Source organism: Hippopotamus amphibius, chromosome 13 (genome assembly GCF_030028045.1).
Source record: "Hippopotamus amphibius kiboko isolate mHipAmp2 chromosome 13, mHipAmp2.hap2, whole genome shotgun sequence".
Lineage (NCBI taxonomy): Eukaryota > Metazoa > Chordata > Mammalia > Artiodactyla > Hippopotamidae > Hippopotamus > Hippopotamus amphibius.
Genome location: NC_080198.1, coordinates 101,953,706 through 101,976,799, shown reverse-complemented (window position 1 = coordinate 101,976,799; position 23,094 = coordinate 101,953,706). Strand labels below are relative to the sequence as shown.

Sequence of the window (23,094 nt, the reverse complement as noted above, 5' to 3'; positions counted from 1 at the left end):
AAAAATAAACTCCAAATGGATTAAAGACCTACATGTAAGGCCAGACACTATAAAACTCCTAGAGGAGAACTCAGTGACAAGAACAAGGAAGCAGATACAGAGAATGGACTGGAGAACTCGAGGTATGGGAGGGGGCGGGGGGTGAAGGGGAAACTGAGAAGAAGCAAGACAGTAGCACAGACATATATATACTACCAACTGTAAAATAGTCAGTGGGAAGTTGTTGTATAACAAAGGGAGTCCAACTCGAGGATGGAAGATGCCTTAGAGGACTGGGGCAGGGAGGGTGGGGGGGACTCGAGGGGGGGGCGTCAAGGAAGGGAGGGAATATGGGGATATGTGTATAAAAACAGTTGATTGAACCTGGTGTACCCCCCAAAAAATAAAATAAAATAAAATAAAATAAAATAAAAAAAAAAAAAAAAAAAAAAAAAACTAGAGGAAAGCATAGGCAGAACACTCTATGACATACATCAAAGCAAGATCCTTTTTGACCCAGCTCCTAGAATCATGGAAATAAAATCAAGAATAAACAAATGGGACCTCATGAGACTTAAAAGCTTTTGCACAGCAAAAGAAACCATAAACAAGACTAGAAGGCAACCCTCAGAGTGGGAAAAAATAGTTGCCTATGAAACAACGGACAAAGGATTAACCTCCAAAATATACAAGCATCTCATGCAGCTTAATACCAAAAAAGCAAATAACCCAATCCACAAATGGGCAGAAGACCTAAATAGACATTTCTCCAAAGAAGACATACAGATGGCCAACAAACACATGAAAAGATGCTCAACATCACTAATCATCAGAGAAATGCAAGTCAAAGCCACAATGAGGTATCACCTCACACCAATCAGAATGGCCATCATCACAAAATCTGGAAACCACAAATGTTGGAGAGGGTGTGGAGAAAAGGGAACTCTCCTGCACTGTTGGTGGGAATGTGAGCTGGTACAGCCACTATGGAAAACAATTTGGAGGTTCCTTAAAAAACTACAAATAGAACTACCATATGATCCAGTAATCCCACTCCTGGGCATATACCCAGAGAAAACCATAATCCCAAAAGAAACATGTACCATAATGTTTATTGCAGCACTATTTACAATAGCCAGGACATGAAAGCAACCGAAATGCCCATCAATAAATGAATGGATAAAGAAGATGTGGCATATATATACAATGGAATATTACTCAGCTATAAAAAGGGATGAGATGGAGCTATATGTAATAAGGTGGATAGACCTAGAGTCTGTCATACAGAGTGAAGTAAGTCAGAAAGAGAAAGACAAATATTGTATGCTAACTCACATAAATGGAATCTAAAAATGGTACCGATGAACTCAGTGACAAGAACAAGGATGCAGATGCAGAGAATGGACTGGAGAACTCGAGGTTTGGGAGGGGCGGGGGGTGAAGGGGAAGCTGAGACGAAGCGAGAGAGTAGCACAGACATATATATACTACCAACTGTAAAACAGATAGTCAGTGGGAAGTTGTTGTATAACAGGGAGTTCAACTCAAGGATGGAAGATGCCTTAGAGGACTGGGATGGGGAGGGTGGGGGGGACTCGAGGGAGGGTGGGGGGGGAGTCGAGGGAGGGAGGGAATACGGGGATATGTGTATAAAAACATGATTGGGGGCTTCCTAGGTGGCGCAGTGGTTAAGAATCCGCCTGCCAATGCAGAGGTCACGGGTTCCATCCCAGCTCCAGGAAGATCCCACATGCCGTGGAGCAACTAAGCCCGTGTGCCAAAAAAAAAAAAAAAACATGATTGAACTTGGTGTACCCCAAAAAAATAATAAATAAATAAAATTTAAAAAAAACAAAGAAATAGGGTCTGTGACGATGTAATTAGTCAAGATGAAGTCACACTGGATTAGAAGGGGCCCTAACCCAATGACCTGTATCCTCATAAGGAGGATGAAATAGGGACACAGACACAGAAGGAGGCCACATTTCGACAGAGGCAGAGACTGGAGAGAGGTGTCCACAAGCCAGAGGCACCAAGGATGCCCACAGCCACTGGAAGTTGAAAGAGAAGAAGAAGGCTCCTCCCCCAGAGCCTCAGAGCGGGTGCAGCTCTGCCGGCGACGCCCTGATCCAGGGCCTCTGGCCTCTGGAGCAGCGACAGGTCACGCCACCCAGTTTATGGTACTTTGTTACAGTACTTCTGGGACTAACATACCCAACCCCAATTCATATCTTCAAAAGTCCTAAAAACTACAATTTGCTTTAAACCCAGCCTTAGTTTTGTGCTTTCCAACTTTCACAGTAATCACCAACTTAAGCAGAATATGAGCGAGATGAAGCAGGATAAGCCAGTCCATCCTGCAAACGACAAAACAGCTTCAGAAACGCGAGGGTTGAGCCTGAGCTCCCAGGAGGAAGTGGCAGGATAAGGATCTGGGCTCTGCTCAGGGCCGAGCTCAGGCTCACCTCCTAGTGCACACGAGGAGTGAGGGACACCAGGCACCTAGAACCTTCTTGTCACAGTGGAATGAAATGCGGAGCCGCATTACTGACGGGACCCTGAATTACTACTCTCTTAACTGCTTTAAAACAAAAACATGTGCATGGTTATAAAAAATTCAGACATACAGAAGGAAATAAAATGAGAACTTAAATCCCTTTTTTCCCACCAGCCCCTCTGCACCCAGCTTCACTCTCCAGAGGCAACCACTACTCACTACTTGGGCATGGATCTTTCCAGAGTGTTTATGAGCATCTACAACATGTGCATTTTTACACAAATGGATCCGACAACACTGTCCTGCACCTTGCCTTTCTCCTCCTTAGAAACAGACCTTCTTCCACAGCAGCACATGGCCTGGAGCTTCAGGACAAACTCCAGATTTACTGGACACACCTCTCCAGCCCTCATGCACAAACAGCCACCAGTCAAGTGACTTCCGGTCAAGTGCCCCGAAGTCGTGTGGCTGGGACTGTTAAGCCTGCGGTTAAGAAATAATTGGTGGGAGGGGCCTAGAGATTATGATACTAAATAAAGTCAGAAAGACAAACACCGCTTCTGCGTGGGTCTAAGACACGGCACAAATGAGCCACCTGCAAAACAAACAGACTGGGACACAGAGAATAGATATGTGATTGCCAAGGGGGGCAGGTGGGGGAGGGATGGAGTGGGAGCTTGGGGTTAGCAGGTGCAAAGTATTACACAGAGAATGGATAGACAACAAGTCCTGCTGTGCAGCACAGGGAACTGTGTTCCATATCCTGGGATACACCATAGTGGGAAAGAACATGAAATAGTGTATACATGTGTCACTAAATCACTTTGCTGTACAGTAGAAATTAACACACTGTAAATCAACTATACATCAATAAAGTAAATTAAAACAAAGAAATAACTGGTGGAACTCAGGAACACAGCCAGACTCTGGGCCCACACCCGCATCCACCCAACCCCCCGTCATCTGCGATGACCAAATCACTCTAACCAGGTTGACCCAGAAAACATTCTGGAAACCTCGCCCTCTCTCAGGGATTTTTTTTTTTTTTTCCTTTTTTTGCTGCACCAAGTGGCTCGCAGGATCTTAGTTCCCTGACCAGGGGTCGAGCCCAGGCCCTCGGCAGTGAAAGTGCAGAGTCCTCACCACTGGACCCCCAGGGAATTCCCTCGGGGAATTTTTAAGAGTCCTCTCCTTCCCGTTTTCCTGGACTTCACTCTAGAAGTGAACAGAAAGACAGGAAAAAAGAAAAACTCCAGTTAGAATGATCGGTTTGACTCTCTTAGCAAAGGCCTAGAGGAAGAGGCTGTTCTAGATCCACATTCCACAACAGGCGCTCAAAAGAGGAAAGAGCGGAGGATTGGAAGGTCACGAGGCAGTGGTGAGGTGACTGTGAGGGCGGCGGGGAGCAGAAGAGGAGGTCAGGCCCTGGCAAGTGGGAACCGTCCAACACCAAGTACAGAAGAATTAGCAGGACCAGTGACGATGGATGTGACAAGGCATAAGACAGAACCCCTCCCTGGGAATTAGCCCATCAGCTGGGACTTATGCTCAGAGATGTCTGGCTCTGGCAGTCCATCACCCCACCACCCCTCACTGCCCTCTGACTTCAGATGTCACAGTTTCAGGGGTGCCAGTCAAGCCAGGCAAGATCCACTCTTGGAAGGTCGTTACTTTCATTTTTCCACCTTTGGCCCTGACGACCTCACCCTGAACTGAAGGAGGAACAGAGGCCTCTCTGAAAGCTGGCCAGTGGGCATCTCCTCCCAGCAGATGGCCCTCCAGCACCAGCCTGCACCTGCAGGACTGGGAAGCGGGCGCTGGGGGCCACCGCGCATGGCCTTCTGAGTCCGTCCACACAGCTGGGGCCGCCAGCTGGTGCCAAGTCACCAGGTCTGGGTGAGGCCACTACACAGGTGAGAACCAGCTATGGTCTTCTTAACATAAAATACTATGAATAGGAAAAAGAACGCCAAGGTCAAGGGTGCTGTCCCACGTTCTCACTGTGGACAGTGAGGCAGGCCACACTTGTGACACTTCCCTCTGAAGTGTCACAGATGCCAGGGCCAGCCCCGGCCCACCCCTCACCTGGGCTCATCTTCCCTCTGCCAGCATTGCAGCTTTGGGGTGACCTTGTCACTCCTGACGGGACAGTCATGCCCAAGGGCATGGACCTTTCTTGCCACACTCACCCGAGCTGAATCTAGTTACCCTCCACAGTGGCTCAAAAATGCACCTGGAGTAAACACGGATGGTAAACAGAGACCTGCCCTGAGAGTGGACTTGCCTTACATTTTAAAGTTATTTAGGGACTTCCCTGGTGGCGCAGTGGTTAAGAATCTGCCTGCCAATGCAGGGGACACAGGTTCTATCCCTGCCCCAGGAAGATACCACATGCCGCAGAGCAACTAAGCCCATGAGCCACAACTATTGAGCCCGTGTGCCACAACTACTGAAGCCCGCACGCCTAGAGCCCGTGCTCTGCATCAAGAGAAGCCACCACAATGAGGAGCCCATGCACTGCAATGAATAGTAGCCCCCACTCGCCGCAACTAGAGAAAGCCCGTGTGCAGCAACGAAGACCCAGCACAGCCAATAAATTAATTAATTAATTAAAAAATAAAGTTATTTAAATCAAAGCTGTGATTTCAGCAGCACAACAGGGAAAAGTCTGTCCTTGTCTTTATCTGATACTAAAGTATATTCAGGGTAAATACACGTTATGTATGTAAAAGAAATATCAATATATATTCAAATACATGCAATGTGAGTACAGCTAGAAAGTGTGCAAACAATGCCAGTGAAGGCTGGGCTCGCACGGAATCATACATTTAACAAACGTCTAAGTGACAGCAGCAGCACCAAATGCAGCAACCCTGCAATCTCCACACATCCTACAAGACAGCTGCTTTCGTGTCTCCCATTCCACAGATGGGCAAACGGAGGCTCACGGGATCCAGGTGGCTGCTGGAGTGACTGGGTAAGGAGGCAGCGGTACCGGCCACCCCAGCCTCAGTGCCTCCACCCACCACAGCTCCCTCACATCCTCTTTGAGGCTGGTCAAATGAAGACAGGAGGAGAAACAATGGGGCAGAAGGTCCCCGGGCTTCGGGGGCTTGTGGAGCTTCCCGAGGATACACTGTCTCTTGTCGCTACACCCCAGCCCTGGGTCCAGCCCCAGCCCCATGAGGGTCCCTGATAAATGTCTGGGGATAAGACTAGGGGTACAATGACCAGGACCTGTGCCCTGTTTACAATACAGAGATGGAAACCACGAACGTGTGGCCAGCGCCAGGGGTGAGGCTAGTGGAATCTGAAGGACTCAGAAATCGTCTCACAGGTCAGTTTAGAAATGACCTGGCTCTTGTGGAGACGTGTTGGGTGACAACATGCACCCGACCTGAGACTGGCTTTTCCCCTCACTGCTGGGATCCTGCCAGAGCTAGAGAAACAAAGGCAAGACCACCGGGAGGCAGAGCACTGCATTGTAGGGTGACCCCCCCCCCCAAAAAGGGCAGCCTGACCTTCCCTCCCCCCAACAGTGGGAGAGGCCCCAGGACCCCTGGAGCCCCCAGGTTTTCGGCACCTGTTGCTTGCTCTGAAGTTGGAGAGACACGTACTGGCTCATCTGGCTAAGTGCCCTTGTCCAATTAGTAACACTTCTTAGGACATAGAGCACAGGCCACTGTTGTCAAAAAGCAAGGCCCGGGACTTCCCCGGTGGTGCAGTGGTTAAGAATCCGCCTGCCAATGCAGGGGACACGGGTTCAATCCCTGGTCCAGGGAGATCCCACATGCCGTGAAGCAGCTAAGCCTGTGTGCCACAAATACGGAAGCCCACGCGCCTAGAGCCCATGCTCTGCAACAAGAGAAGCCACCGCAATGAGAAGCCCACGCACCGCAACAAAGAGTAGCCCCTGCTTACCGCAACTAGAGAAAGCCTGTGCACAGCAACGAAGACCCAATGCAGCCAATAAGTACATAGATAATAAATTCCTTTAAAAAGCAAGGCCCATCCTAGAATCCCAGCATCACACACACACACGTGACACACGGCAGCTGGCAAGTGGCTGATGACCCGTGGGAGAGCCTGTCACTGGGACCTGCAATCCCATGGCTCCATTCTCAGGGCTCAGTTAACAGTCCTGAGGAGTTCCAGTTAACAGTCTTGTGGGTCAGCCTTAAAAATAAGAGGCACAGCCTCGTGGCCTTCATCCCTCTATGAGTCTCCTCGGGCTGCCATGACAGAGTCCACAAGCTGGGTAACTTAAAACAACAGGAATGTATTCTCTCACAGGCCACAGGTCCAAAATCCAGGTACCAGCGGGCCTTGTGCCCTCCGGGGACTCCAGGGAAGAGTCCTTCCCCCGTCTCTTCCCACTTCTGGTGGTTACTGGTAACCCCTGGCTTGTGGACGTATCACTCAATCTCTGCCTCCATCTTCACACGGCTGTCTTATAAGGACACCAGTATCAGGGTCCACGCTAGTCCCGTATGACTTCATCTTAACTTATTACACCTGCAGAGACCCTACTTCCAAACAAGGTCACAATCACAGGTTCCAGGTGGAAAGGAATTTGGGCAAGACGCTGTCCAACCCAGTACAGTTCTTTTCTCTCTCCTCCTTGGGCAGCCCCCAGTGGGTGCCCGTGCGTGGACTGCTGCCCAGTCCACGTTATCCCTATAACCAGCAGCTGATGGGACAGGGATCACAGGAGCCAACAGGGCATTTAAGAAACGTCAGTTCACTGGACCTTCACCCCAAGTGCCAAGCACTTAAGATGCACCCTGGGGAGGCAGTGATGAGAAGGCAACACACCTCCTCCCCAGTGGAAGAATGCAGGCGGGGAGCAGGCAGACAGATACGGACAAAAACGAGCACGGCCTGGAAGGGTCTGGGATGTGGCAGAGGAGGGAGCACCAGGAATCTTCTCCTCACCTGAAAGGACACTGGCAGAATCTGTCTAGTGTGGCTGTTTTGGAACTCAAGTCCTAAAGACGTGCAACTTCCATATGAGGACATGGACAGTAAATTGAGGTTCATTTCAGTCAATTTCAGCTTAGCAGCAACATCCCACCCCCAGCCATGCCACTGGGAGGCCACACACCTGTTTCTGGAGCAACCTGCACGCAGCTTGCAGGAGCCCAGGGAGCTGTGTTCTGACCACTGCTTTCTGCTTCTGATCACAGAGGTGCAGCCACACACAGGCAGGCAGCCACTGTTGCAAGACCCTCCCCCGGCAGCTGAAGTGACTTCCAGGGGATTTAAAGCACCAGTGCCCTTTTCTTCCGCCTTTCATTTTTCTCTTTTTCACCTTTAGGGAGCCAGACATTAAAGACTAGGATATTCCAGCCTTCCCTGGTGGTGCAGTGGTAAAGAACCCGCCTGCCAATGCAGGGGACATGGGTTTGATCCCTGCTCCAGGAAGATCCCAAATGCCACGGAGCAACGAAGCCCGTGTGCCACAAACTACTGAGCCTGTGCTCTAGAGCCCGTGAGTCACAACTACTGAGCCCATGCTCTGCAACTACTGAAGCCCGCGTGCCTAGAGCCCATGCTCCACAAGCGAAGCCACCTCACTGAGTAGCCCCCACTCTCTGCAACTAGAGAAAGCCCACAAGCAGCAATGAAGACCCAAAGCAGCCAATTAATTAATTAATTAAAGACTGGGATATTCAAAAGCAACTACATAAAAGGGGAAAATCTGAAAGTGACCACACACTCCCAGGGAAAGGTACAGGCTCAGAAAAGTCCTGAGAAAACCTTAAGGTATGCCTCAGGATGATCCTTGGTACAGAGACAACCTATGACAACCAAACAAAAACAAAAACATTAACAGAAAACAGCAAATCTGGGGAAGGAGAGTAATCAGATTTCCATAGATACCACATTATTAGATCCAAATGTCCAGTTTTTAACAACAACAAAAAAAAAGCACAAGGCATTCAAAGACACAGGAAAATGTGGCCCATTCAAAGGAAAAAATAAATCAACAGAAACTGTCCCTGAAAAAGACCTGATGGTAGATCGTCTAGACAAGGAGTTTAAAACAACCGTATGAAAGCTGCTCAAAAAACTAAAAGAAGATCTGGAAAAAGTCAAGAAAGCAATGTATGAATAAAATGGAAATATGTATAAAGAAACAGAAAACCTAAAAAGAAACCAAAAAAATTCTGGAGCTGAAAAGTAAATTAATTGAAATTTTAAAACTCACTGAGGTATTCAAAGGCAGATTTGCTAAGCAGAAGAATCAGCAAACTTGAGAATAGGACAATGAAAATTATCAAGGCTGAGAAACAGAGGATAAAAAAAAAGACTCCAGAAAAGTGAACAGTGCTTAAGGGACGTGTGGGACACCATCAAGCAGACCAACATACACATCGTGGGAGTCCCAGGAGGGGCCAAGAGAGAAGGGGCAGAAAGAATAGTTGAAGAAATGTGGCTGAAAACTTCCCAAATGTGATGCAAGACATGAACCTAAACATCTAAGAAACTCAATCAACTCCAAGGAAGATGAGGTCAAAACAACCAAGACACATTATAATCAAACTTTAGAAAGCCAAAGATAAAAAGAGGAGTCTTGGAAGAAGCAAGAGAGAAGCAACATGTCACATACAAGAGATCTTTAATACAATTATTAGCAGATTTCTCATCAGACACTTTGTAAGTCAGAAAGCAGTGGGCCCATATATTCAAAGTGCTAAAAGAAAAAAACTGTCAACCAAGAATCCCATATCTGGCAAAACTGTCCTTCAAAAGCAAGGGGGAAATTAAGACATTCCAACATAAGCAAAAGCTGAGGGAATCTGTTACCACTAGACCTGCCCTGCAAGAAATGCTCAAAAGAGTCCTGTACAGTGAAATGAAATGACACTAACTCAAAGGACAGTAACTCAAAGCTATATGAAGAAATAAAGATGTCGGGCTTCCTAGGTGGCACAGTGGTTGAGAATCCACCTGCCAATGTAGGGGACACGGGTTCGAGCCCTGCTCCAGGAAGATCTCACATGCCACAAAGTAACTAAGCCCATGCACCACAACTATTGAGCCTGCACTTTAGAGCCCATGAGCCACAACTATTGAGCCCATGTGCTGCAACTACTGAAGCCCACGCGCCTAGAGCCCGTGCTCCGCAACAAGAGAAGCCATAGCAATGAGGAGCCCATGCACCACAATGTAAAGTAGCCCCCATTCACCACAACTAAAAACAAAGCCTGCACACAGCAAAAAAGACCCAACACAGCCAATAAAATAAATAAATTTATATTAAAAAAAGAAATAAAGATGTCAATAAAGGTAAAGACACAGGCAATTATAAAAGCTAGTATTACCACAACAACAGTTTATAACTTTTTTGTTTTCTATATGATTTAAGAGACTAATATATATATACATATATTTTAATTATTAGTCTAAAAGCTAGTATTATTGTAATTTTGGTTTGTAACTCCACATGTTACTTCCTACATAATTTAGCAGACTAATGCAATTTTTTTTTCTCCTCTTATGCACTGAAAAGATTAATTTATGTTTGAGGGCACATGATGTATGAAGATTTAATTTTGTGATATCAATAACCAAAAGAGGTGGGGTTTAGCTAGAGAGCAGGGGTTTTGAATGTTATTGAAGATAACTGATATAAATTCAAATTAGAGTGTTATAACTTAAGGATGTTAAACGTAATTCCCATGGTAAACACAAAGAAAATGGTTACAGAATATACACCAAAAAAATAAAAAGAGAGAGAGAAAGGAATTTAAATATTTCACTATTTTAAAAAAATCAAATATAAAAGACAGTAATGCAGAAAATGAGAAACAAAAAAAGCTATAAGCTGTACAGAAAACAAATAGCAAAAAATAAGTATTTCATCCTTATCAGCAATTACTTTAAATGTAAATGGTTTAAAATCTCCAATTAAAAGACAGAGATTGGCAGAATGAACAAAAGCATATGATCCAATTATATGCTACACACAAGAGACTCACTTTAGATCCAAAGACATATATAGCTTGATTGTAAAAGGATGGAAAAATATTTACACTCCATGCAATTAGTAACCAAAAGAGAACAGGAGTAGCTATACTAATATCAGACAAAATAGACTTTAATTCAAAAAAGGTTACAAGAGACAAAGGATGTTATACATTAATAAAAGTTCTAATACAGCAAGAAAATATAACAATTATACACACTTATGTACCTAATAACAGACTAGCAAAATATATGAAGCAAAAACTGACAGAATTGAAGGGAGTAATAGACAACCCTACAATAATAGCTGGAGACCTCAAAACCCTACTCTCAATAATAGAACAACCAAACAGAATATAAGTAAGGAAATAGAGAACTTAACACAATAAACCAGTAGATCTAGACATCTACAGAACGCTCTACCCAAAAACAACATAAACATTCTTCTAAAATGCACATGGGACATTTTCTAGGATAGACCATATGTTAGGTTACATATTAAGTCTCAGTAGATTTTAAAAGATTGACCTCATACAAAGTATTTCCTCCAACCACAACAGGATGAAGTCAGAAATTAACAACAGAAGTAAAACTGGAAGATTCACAAAATTGTGAAAATTAAAAAAAAAAAAAAACCCTTAAACCAGTGTATCACAGAAGAAATCACAAGGAAATTAGAAAATACTTGAAGGCAAATGAAAATGAAAACACAACATACCAAAACTTACAGGATCCAGTGAAAGCAGTGTTAAGAGGGAAATCTAAACATATAAACATTTACATCTAAAAGCAAGAAAGATTTCCCATCAACAACCTCTCTTTACAACTTATGGAACTAGAAAAAGAAGAAAAAACTAAACCCAAAGCTAGCAAAAGGAAGGAAAAATAAAGATTAGAGCAGACATAAATGAAATAGAGAACAGAAAAACTATTAGAGAAATCAATGAAACCAAAAGTTGGTTCTTCAAAAAGATCAGCCAAATGGATAAATCTTTAGCTAGACAGACTATGAAAAAAAAAGACAGAAGACTCAAATTACTAAAATCGGAAACGCAAATAGAGGGAATTCCCTGGCAGTCCAGAGTTTAGGACTCTGTACTTTCACTGCCCAGGGTCCGGGTTCAGTCCCTGGTCAGGGAACTAAGATCCCACGAGACACACATCGTGGCCAAAAAAAGAAAAAGAAAAGAAAAAGAAATGCAACAGACATTACTGCCAATTCTACAAAAATAAAAATGATTATAAAATGAGTACTTTGAACAACTATACACCAGCAAATTGGATAACCTAGATGAAACAGACAAATTCTTAGAAACATAACACTTACCAAGACCAAATCACAGAGAAACAGAAAAAAATGAGTAGACCTCTAACTAGTGAGGAGATTGAATCAGTATTTAAAGATCTCCCAACAACAACAAAAAGCCTTGGAACTGATGGCTTCACCAGTGAATTCTATCAAACATTTAAAAAAAGAATTAATACCAATTCTTCCTAAGCTTTTCCAAAAGACACTACAACAAAACTACAGACTGATATCCCTTATGAATGTTGATGCAAAAAATCTCAATGAGATACTAGCAGGCAAAATTCAGCAGCATATTAAAAAGATTATATATACCATGACCAAGTGGGATTTTTTTCACAGAATGCAAGGGTGGTTAAACACACTAAAACTGATCAATGGATGTTAACTAGACTTATTGTGGTAGTCATTTCACAATATATACAAATATTGAATCATTATGCTGTACACTTAAAACTATATTGTTATATGTCAATTATATCTGAAGGGAAAAAGCAGTTGACGCTATGATACCCGTGTTCTGCTTTGGAAACTTAAGTTGGCTTACTTCCATACTTATACTGTGTTCAGTATTTCCCCACTACACACCCCTCCATCACTTTTACAACTTGCTTCAAGAAGTGATCGTTTATGTACATGTATGATTCCACAATTTGAGGGCAAAAACTGGATATTGACCATCTTTGCATTCCCCTAGCCTAGTGGTTAATAGAACGTGCAATTAACAACTTTATAAGGTACTGAAGGCCGTCATAATTCGCCTGCAATCTAATTGTATAGCCGCTTCCTGTGTTATTCTCTACACACTCTGCACTCTAATTACACTAAATTAACACCTCTATAGATTAACACTGCTACTGGCATAACCCTGATAATGTACACATCCTTGTGAAATGAATGTACTAAACTTATTGGGAGAAATGGAAAAACATAACCCGTGACACCTGCTTATACATATTCCACTCACATACAGAACACACGCAATAAACACAAGCTCAGTAAATAAACACCTGAGTGGCTATGGTACATGACATGCACATCTTCTGAGTACCACTTATGTGCAAGACATTAAGAGATATATATACATATATACATTAAATCATGTGTTCCTCACAATAGAAAACTCATAATATCCTATGTATCTGTTCTATGTGATATTTTCCACAAAGACAATTGATTATTTCTCCAATGTCAATTTTCTCAACTAAGATATAAGCTTCATAAAGATAGGAATCTGCCTTTCTCGATCCTTTCTGCATTTCCAGGGCCAATCAAAACATCTGGCATACAACAGGCATTCAACAAATAACTACCGGCTGAATGAATGAATAGATAAATGGTCCTATGAGCTGGGTATTATTATTTCAGTTTTACTGATGTCAGAACTAGAATACTAAATGATTTGCCCAAAGTAACATGGCTAAGAAAGTGGCAGAACCAGATTTAAGTGTAGTTTTTCAACATTCAATGTCATATTTGCTTCTCATTGGTTCCTAATAAACAGGCAGTATTGTTGCCCAAGGTAATTCTACAAATCCCTTGTGAATTTCTCACACGCAAACTTTAGCAAGATTCATCATGGTTTCTTCTTATAGATAGTGAAAAGGTGATGCTAAATACATGACGAAGGTTATCCTTGGCTTTTTAAAAGAATGAAAGGTACAGCGGATTTATCTTCTGGGCAGCAGCGTAAAAGGTTCAGAGACCAGTTTTAGCAAAGTGACTAGGCTATTACTGAGCATCAGTTTCGCTGTGTATTGATAGGCCCTGAATTATTTCCATCTGTACTTTAATTCTACTCCGTATATGTTGCTAAGTGATCATGTTCTTGACACTCCTAACTTTGTCATTAGAGTCTCACTTATAATATCTGAAGACAATTAGATAATTGTTGATAAATATCTAAAAAACAATATGAGAATGAGGCCTTTTGAGGGACATGAAGCACAATTATGTGTCTGATGTTTGCTTTCTATCTGTGACTCAGCATCAATCCCTTGGAATGAAATGAAAATGATATTATTAAACTTTTCTTTCTTTCTTTTTTTTTCTTTCTTTCTCTCTCTCTCGGTTGTGTTGGGTCTTCATTGCTGCACATGGGCTTTCTCTAGTTGTGGTGAGTGGGGGCTACTCTTCATTGTGGTGTGTGAGCTCCTCATTGCAGTGGCTTCTCTTGTTGTGGAGCACAGGCTCTAAGCACACGGGCTTCAGTAGTTGCAGCACACACACTCAATAGTTGTGGCTCACGGGCTCTAGAGTGCAGGCTCAATAGTTATGGCACACAGGCTTAGTTGCTCCACAGCACGTGGGATCTTCCTGGAGCAGGGCTCGAACCCGTGTCCGCTACATTGGCAGGCGGATTCTTAACCACTGTGCCACCTAGGAAGTCCATTAAACTTTTCTAATCAGAAAAAATTTCAGCAATTTGTTCCACACAGATTTAGCTAATATACTACTCTGCTGTGGTTAAGTTCACAACTTAACAGATTTCACCAAAATAAAGGAAGGGAGGGAGGGAGGGACTGTTCAATATAACATACTACATTAACGGAATGAAGGGGGAAAACAAATGATCATATTAATTGATACAGAAAGGCATTTGACAAAATTCAACACTTTCATTATAGAAACACAAAACGAACTGGGTATAGAAGGAAACTACTTATGACAAAAGCCATACGAAAAACCCACAGCAAATATCATACTCAATGGTAAAAGACTGAAAGCTTTCCTCTAGGATTAAAAACAAGACAAGGGGGGACTTCCCTGGTGGGCCAGTGGTTAAGACTCTGCACTCCCACTGGCGGGGGCACAGGTTCAATCCCTAGTCAGGGAACTAAGATCCTGTGTGCTGCATGGCACAGCTGGGGCGAGGGGGGGGGGGGGGGGGGGGGGGGGGGGGGGGGGGGGGGGGGGGGGGGGGGGGGGGGGGGGGGGGGGGGGACGGGGGGCGGCAAAAAAAGGATAATGGCTTTCATCACTTCTATTCAACATAGTCCTGGAAGTTCTAGCCAGAGCAGTTATTCAAGAAAAAGAAATAAAACACACCCAAATAAGAAAGGAAGTAAAATGATATCTGTTTACAGATGTTATCTCTTATATGTAGAAAACTCTTAAGATTACACACACACACCCCCCCCATTGGAGAGAATAAATGAATTCAACAATTGAGCAGGATACAAATCAACACACGAAAAACAGCTGTATTTCTATACACTAACAATGAAGAATCTGAAAAAGAAATTAAAAAAACAATTCCATTCACAATAGTATCAAAAAGAATAAAATACTTAGAAATTAATTTAATCAGAGGTCCCCAACCCCAGGGCTGTGGACCGGTACCAGTCCATGGCTGTTAGGAACCAGGCCACGCCACAGGAGGTGAGCGGCAGGGGAGCAAGCGAAGCTTCATCTGCCGCTCCCCATCATCTGCATTACTGCCTGAACCATCCCCCACCCCATCCATGGAAAAACTGTCTCCCAAGAAACCAGTCCCTGGTACCAAAAAAGCTGGAGACCACTGAATTTAATCAAAGAGGTGAAAGACTTATACAGTGAAAACTATGAAATACTTCTAAAAGAAATTAAAGACAAGGACTTCCCTGGTGACATGATGGTTAAGAATCCGCCTGCCAATGCAGGGGACACAGGTTCAATCCCTGGTCTGGGAAGATCCCACATGCTGTGGAGCAAATAAGCCTGTGTGCCACAACTACTGAGCCTGTGCTCTAGAGCCCACAAACCACAGCTACTGACCCTGAGTGCCACAACTACTGAAACCTATGTGCCTAGAGCCTGTGCTCTGCAACAAGAGAAACCACCGCAATAAGATGACCACGCACCACAACAAAGAGTAGCCCCTGCTTACCACAGCTAGAGAAAGCCCACACAGAGCAGTGAAGATCCAACACAGCCAATAAGTAATTAATTTTTTTAAAAAAAGTAAAGACATAAATAAATAGAAACATATGCCATGTTCACAAATTGGAAAACTTAATATTGTTAAGATGTCAGTATTATTCAAAGTGATCTACAACGTCAATGCAATCGCTAGCAAAATCCAGGGAATTCCCTGGTGGTCCAGTGGTTAGGACTTTTTTCACTGCCATGGCCCAGGTTCAATCCCTGGTTGGGGAACTAAGATCCCTCAAGCTGCTTGGAGCAGCCAAACAACAACAACAACAACAACAACAACAACAACAAACCAACAAAACAAAATCCCAATACTTTTTTGTAGAAATAGGGAAACACCCTAAAATTCATATGGAATATCAAGGGACCCCAAATAGCCAAAAAAATTTTAGAAGAAAAAAAAAAGAACAAAGCTGAAGGACTCACATTTCCTAATATCAAAACTTACTACAAAGCTACAGTAATCAAAACAGTGGGGCACTGACATAAAGATAAATATAATGTCCAATGAAACCAGAAATAAACCCCTGCATAGATAGTCAAATGGTTTTGACAAGGGTACAAGACCATTCAATGGGGAAATAACAGTCTTTTTAAAAAGTAGTGCTGGGAAAACTAGATATCCACATGCAAAAGAATGAAGTTGGAGCCTTATCTAAAACCATACATGAAAATTACCTCAAAATAGATCAAAGACTTAAATGTAAGACCTAAAACTATAAAACTCCTAGAAGAAACAGAAGGCAAAAGCTTCATAACATTGGACTTGGCAGTGATTTCTTAGATATGGCACCTAAGAAACAGGTAACGAAAGAAAAAACAGACAAACTGGAAATGTTTTTTACTGAAAATTTAAAAATTTTGCACATCAACAGACAAGTAAAAGTAAAAAGGCAACCTACAGAATGAGATAAAATATCTACAAATCATACATATGATAAGGATTAGTATCCAAAATATAGAGTACTCATAAAATTCAACAACAAAATAACGCAATTCAAAAATGGGCAAAGGATTTGACATTTCTTCAAAGACGATATACAAATAGCCAGTAAGCATATGAAATGATGCTCAACATCACTAATCACTATAGGGAATTGCAAATCAAAACTACAGTCATTTTGTACTACATTACCACATACCTATTAGGATACCTACTATCAAAAAAACAGAAAGTAACAATATTGGTGAAGATATGGAGAAATTTGAACCTTGTGCACTGTCAGTGGGAATATGAAGTGGTACAGCCTCTGCAGAAAAACAGTATGGAAGTCACTCAAAAGTTAAAAATAGAATTATCATATGATCCTGCAATTCCACTTCTGGGTATATACCCAAAAGAAATGAAAGCAGGATCTCAGAGAGATATCTGCACACCCATGTTCGTAACAGCAGTGATATTCACAAGAGTTAAAAACATGGAATCAACCCAAGTGTCCATCAACAAATGAATAGATAAGCAAAATGTGATATATACCTATAATGGAATATTATTCAGCTTTAAAAAGGAAGGAAATTCTGACACATGTTATGACATGGATGAAACTTGAGGACATCATGCTAAGTGAAATAAACCAGTCACAAAAAGACAAACACTGTATTTTTCCACTTATAGGAGGTATCTACAGTAGTCAAAATCACAGAGACAGAAAGTAAAATGGTGGTTGCGAACTGAGGGGGGAGTAGAGGGAGGCAGGGATGGGGGGGCAAAGTAAGGAGATGGGGAATTATTGTTTAATAGTATAGAGTTTCAGTTGTACAAGATCAAATGGAGGGCTTCCTAGGTGGCGCAGTGGTTAAGAATCCGCCTGCCAATGCAGGGGACATGGGTTCGAGCCCTGCTCCAAGATGATCCCACATGCCGCGGAGCAACTAAGCCCATGTGCCACAACTATCGAACCTGCACTTTAGAGCCCCTGAGCCACAGCTATAGAGCCCCTGTGCCACAACTACTGAAGCCCACGCACCTAGAGCCCGTGCTCCACAACAAGAGAAGCCATAGCAATGAGAAGGCGAAGCACCACAATGAAGAGTAGCCCCCACTTACAACTAGAGAAAGCCTGCACGCAGCAACAGACCCAACACAGCCAATAAATTAATTAATTAATTTTAAAAAAAGGTATGAAGATAGATGGCAAATACAAACACAATACACACACACACACAAAACCTAATATAACCTACTGTAAAGAGCGTATGCTATTCCACTCATAGAGAGCATGGCAGAACAGGGAAAGAAAAGCCGCAAGTTGCTATATGAGGACCAGGCAGGGTCCGTGAGGCTAGTACCCAGGACAGTGATGAGATGGGGTTGAGCAGTTACAGCCTGCACAATGAATCAGTACCACTGTTCCAGAAAGTCTTAACTGGAAAAGACATGCAAAGTCATCCATCCAGGCCTCATGTTACAAGTAAGGTAAGGTCTTGAATCACACTGTGGTGGCAAAAAAAGACAGACTTCTCAAGACTGATATGGCCCCATCACACATTGGCTACAGCTTGGCCACAGAAGCACTGGTCACCTGGCAGTCCCTCCACACCTGTGAGCCTCAGCATCCTCTTTGGGAGCCCTCAGTCCTCACCAATCTAGGGTCCCTGCTCCTAACCAGCCGGGTGACATGGCCACTGATGAGACCAACCTGTTCACCAATTCCTCTCACTGTTTTCACTCTGCACAGCTACTTCAGTGAACCCGGGCCTCTTGGAGGTAATAAACCTCCATTGTCCCACAGGTTCTCTGAGCAACCCCAGAAAGATGTAGGGGTGAGCAACAAATACAGAATTGCATAAGATACCAGATAATTAAATTGCTCCTGAAATAATTTACAATCCTAAAACAAAACCTACATGTGAGAGGTGAAAGGACCAGTAACACTAGGACTACAGACCTGATTCTATCTGGGTGTTGGTTGGCGGTTGTGGGGCCACGGGATGCTGGGGACACATGGCAACTGGGCACCAATGGCCACCAGACTGCAAAAGCAGGGTCCCATTCCGGGTGCGATATGCTCTGGTCCCCAGTCTACCCTCATCTATGGCTCCTGGTGTCCATGGCACTATGATCAGTGGTGCAGACCAGGTGACTTCCTTCTGCCCTGATGAGTTATAATCCACCTTCCCCAGGAAGAGGGAGAGAGCTGGAGCGAGGAAGACATCTGGCTTTTTTTTCTTTTTTTTTAATAAATTTATTTATTTATTTATTGTTGGCTGCATTGGGTTTTCGTTGCTGCACACAGACTTCTCATTGCAGTGGCTTCTCTTGTTGCAGAGCATGGGCTCTAGGTGTGTGGGCTTCAGTAATCATGGCTTGCGGGCTCTAGAGCACAGGCTCAGTAATTGTGGCACATGGCCTTAGTTGCTCTGCAGCATGTGGAATCTTCCCGGACCAGGGATCAAACCCATGTCGCCTGCATTGGCAGATGGATTCTTAACCACTGCCCCACTTGGGAAGTCCCAGACATCTGGCTTTTAAAGGCATTTAAAATGATGCAGATAAGAAAATACTGACAACATGATATTAAGTAAAAATATATAGACAGCATGAACTCAACCATGCCAAGTGTATACATACCCTCTAGTTAAAGGACAGACAGGGAAGAGGCAGGCCAAGAGATTAACGCTGGTTATCCCCGTGGTGGGATTATGGTTACTTTATTCTTTATTCTTTCCTCTATTTTTTAGATATTCAAAATTAATTTTATAAAAAGAAAAAAAGGCATGTCTCTTTTTCACTCTAAAATCTAGCTGCAGGGTCAAGCCTGGAAGTGAAAATTGTCTTTTACAGGCCTAGTTTCTTTCCTGGGAAAACCCAGATAATAGCTATCCACCAAACGGGATGGACCAGAGTTCACTAAAATGTTTGGGGCACTTCCAAATGGTCGTAGAAAAATACTATTACTATCTGGGTGTTTCATGATACTTCACAGAAACAGACATAATATCAATGACAAGGATAAAAAGGAGGAAAATTAAGAATTTAAGTCAATCATCAGACACTCTGGCAGGCTCCCACTCTGTCATCCCTGCTGGCAGAGCAGTTACTACTGAAAGATACATTGACAACTAGGGCTAAAAGAGGCCCAGAACATAACTAGGGTTCATGTGGCCCTGAACCCAACCCAACACAAACACACCCAAGAACCCAACTCAAACACACACACCAGGAGCCTATACTCATGTACTATATACACACACACACACACACACACACACACACACACACAGGCCCAATGTCTGCACACACAATGCAGAACTCAACACGAACACACAGAACCGTCCATGTGAACACACACTCCAAATACAAATAACATCCACACTTATCCCTAAGACCCAACACAGGCACACATTCCCCTCAGACCCAACGTGAGTGCAGACCCCTGTGAACTCAACTGATACACAACCACCAGATTCAACATCAGCACACACACAACCCTCGAAACCACCAGACAGATAACCTTCAGAACCCAACGTACATACACATCTCTCAGAGCCCAAATGGGCACACACACCCCTCAGAACTCCAAACAGGTGGACACGCGCGTGCGCGCGCACGTGCGCGCGCACACACCCCCCCCCCCCCCCCCCCCCCACTCAGGCATATACCCTTCAGAAACCAGCACGGGCACACACTCCTCAGACCCACATGGGAATACACTCAGAACCCAACACATGCAGACACCCTTCAGAATGAACACAAACACACACCCCTCACACCCAACACAGACACACTACTGAAAACCACTGAGACACATAACCCACAGACACAACATGGGCACACACCCCTGAGAACCAACAAGGGCTCTACTGCTCGGAACCAACACAGCACACTTTCTTCAACCGAACACGGACGCAAACACCTGAGATGCAATACGTGCAACACACCCTCAGACACAACACAGGCACGCACTCATCAACCCAACACAGATACAAACACTCCTCAGATCCAACACAGGCACACACGCCTCAGAACTAATAGGGACAAATAACCTTTATACCAACAAGGACACACATTCCTCAGACCCACCATGAACACACACCTATCAGAACCAACACGGACACACACACACCTTCAGAGCCAACACAGACACACAGCCATCAGAACCCCAGACAGGCACACACCCCTCAGAACAAACACAGACCCACAACCCACAGACCCCAGTCAAACACACACCCCCCTCAGACACCAACACACACAAACACACCTCAAAACCAACACAAACACACACCCCTCAGAATTAACACGGGCACACATAACCCTCAAACACAACACAGGCACACAGCCTTCAGAGCCAACACGGACAGACACACCCCTCAGAAGCAACAGGGACAAACAAGCCTCACAGCCGCACAGGCACACACACCGCTCAGGACCCCACACAAACACACATCCTCCGGAACCCACACAAACACCTGTGCCTCAGAACCAGCATGGACAGACACACCCCTCAGAAGCCAGCAAGGGAGCTGAGCCCCCTACACAACCCGAACACGCAGCGCTCAGCACCCAGGGCGGGCGAACAGGCCTCTGAACCAGCACGACCCCCAGCCCGTCACGGACGCAGGGGCCCAGGTCCCTCCGAAGCCGACACGCGCGCACACGCTCCTCAGAGCCTCCACGGCCGCACCCCCCTCAGAAATGACACGGACACGCACCACACGGAGCACCCAACATGGCTGCGGCACCCCCGCCCCCCGCCCCGGGGCCGCAGCAAACACACCTTCGTAACCAAAGTGGTCACGCCGCACGGACACGAACACACGCACACCCCTCAGATTCAACGCCACACACCCGCCTTCTCACCGGGAGGGACACACAGCCCTCAGAGCCAACAGGGTGGCACCGAAGCCTCAGAACCGACCCGGAACCCCGAGCCCCGGCCGGCGCACGGGCACCCGCGCCTCTCGGAGCCCCGACCGGCGACACACAGCCCTCCGAGCGCCGCACCCCGCAGGCGCCGGACGCGCAGACACAGCCCCCGGACCCGACGCGGGGGCAGACGCCTCACGACGCCGCGCGCCGCCACCCCCGGCGCCCGCCCCCGGCGGCGCGCGCCCGCCCGGGCCCCGGCCCTCCGCTCGCCCCGCACCTGGCGCAGCGCGGCCTCCGCGGCGCTGCCGTCCCGCTGCCGCAGCTGCTCCCGGAAGCGCGCCACCTGCTCCAGCAGCGCGTCCACGAGCGACGGCGCCGTGTCCCCCTCGAGCGCGGCCAGACGGGCGCGGAGGCGCGCGACGAGGGCGTCCCGGGCGGCCAGCTGGTCCTGCAGGCGCCTCAGCCGCTGCCCCGCCTCGTGGTACAGGCCGCAGAGCGCGGCGGCGGCCCGCGGGGCGCCCTCCCGCCCGCCGGGCCCCGCGTCCCCGGACGACATGGCTGCGGGCCTGGCCGGCAGGGCGCGGGCCGCCGGCAACTTCCGCGCCGGGCCTGGGCGGGCGGCCCGCCTTCCCGGAACTTTTCCCGGCGCGCCCCGCCCCCCGCGGAGATCCCGGGCCCGCCCCCTCCGCCCCGCCCCTCGCGGAGATCCCGGGCCCGCCCCCCGCCCGGCCCCGCCCCCTCCACCGCCCGGCCCCGCCCCCGTCCAGCCGCCCGTCGCCTCGCGTAGCCGGAGCTCTCAGAGAGCCGGGCTCGGCTCGGAGGCGGCGAACGGCCCGGTGTAGCTACTGATGGACGGGAAGGAAGGGGCCGAGGACGCCCCCAAGTGTCAGCCCCGGGCGCGGGCCCCGACCCCCGGGTGCGGGCCGGCCCACCCCGCAGGAGCGGCGCCCCGCTCCGGGGCTTCTCCACGCCCGAGCTTCCCACCCAGCGAGGCCCAGGCACACCTGCGGTCTTGAAGGCTCCCCCCCGCAGGAGTCCTGCCGCCCCGCCGGGCCCCGGAGAGCGGCGTGGCGGCTTCCTCGCCTCTGCGTCACCGGTGCCCGGGCTTGGGCTGGGCCCAGGGAGACACGCACAGGCTGGTAGGACCGGGGACGGGTAAGCGGAGCCAGCTCGCGCTTCCTCCGCCGTAGAGGGGCGGTCAGAGCCGGCGGCTCCCCACCTCCCGGCACCTCGCCGGTGTGTGCTACGGGGACCGGGGCGGGGAGTGCCGAGGGCCTGCCCCCGCGGAGCCCGCACACATGGTTAAGGTTAGGAATGACACGTTTTTTAAATTAATTGATTAATTTTATGTATTGGCCGAGTTGGGTCTCCGTTGCTGCCTGCAGGCTTTCTCTAGGTGGGGGGTGGGGGGGTCGGAGGGGCGCTGCTCTTCCCTGTGGTGCGCAGGCTTCTCACTTGTTGCGGAGCACGCACCTAGGCGCGCACGCGGGCTTCAATAGCTGTGGAGCGCGGGCTCAGGAGTTGTGGCACACCAGCTTAGTTGCTCCAGGGCCTGCGGGATCTTCCTGGACCAGGGATTGAACCCGTGTCCCCTGCATCAGCGGGCAGATTCTTAACCGC

The 23,094-nt window shown here is 46.6% G+C and overlaps 1 protein-coding gene across 2 annotated transcripts in view; it reads right to left on the bottom strand.

Moving 5' to 3' along the window:
* Positions 1-22,116, bottom strand: part of TNIP2 (TNFAIP3 interacting protein 2) — a 36,870-nt gene extending 14,754 nt beyond the window's left edge. The window contains exon 1 of one of the 2 annotated variants that reach the window (XM_057706129.1): positions 21,752-22,116. In XM_057706129.1, the coding sequence (XP_057562112.1) occupies positions 21,752-22,030 (279 nt within the window). In that variant the 5' untranslated portion in view covers positions 22,031-22,116. The remainder of the gene's footprint in view (positions 1-21,751) is intronic. The other variant, XM_057706128.1, reaches the window with a different exon arrangement.
* Between the last annotated feature and the right edge of the window lie 978 nt (positions 22,117-23,094).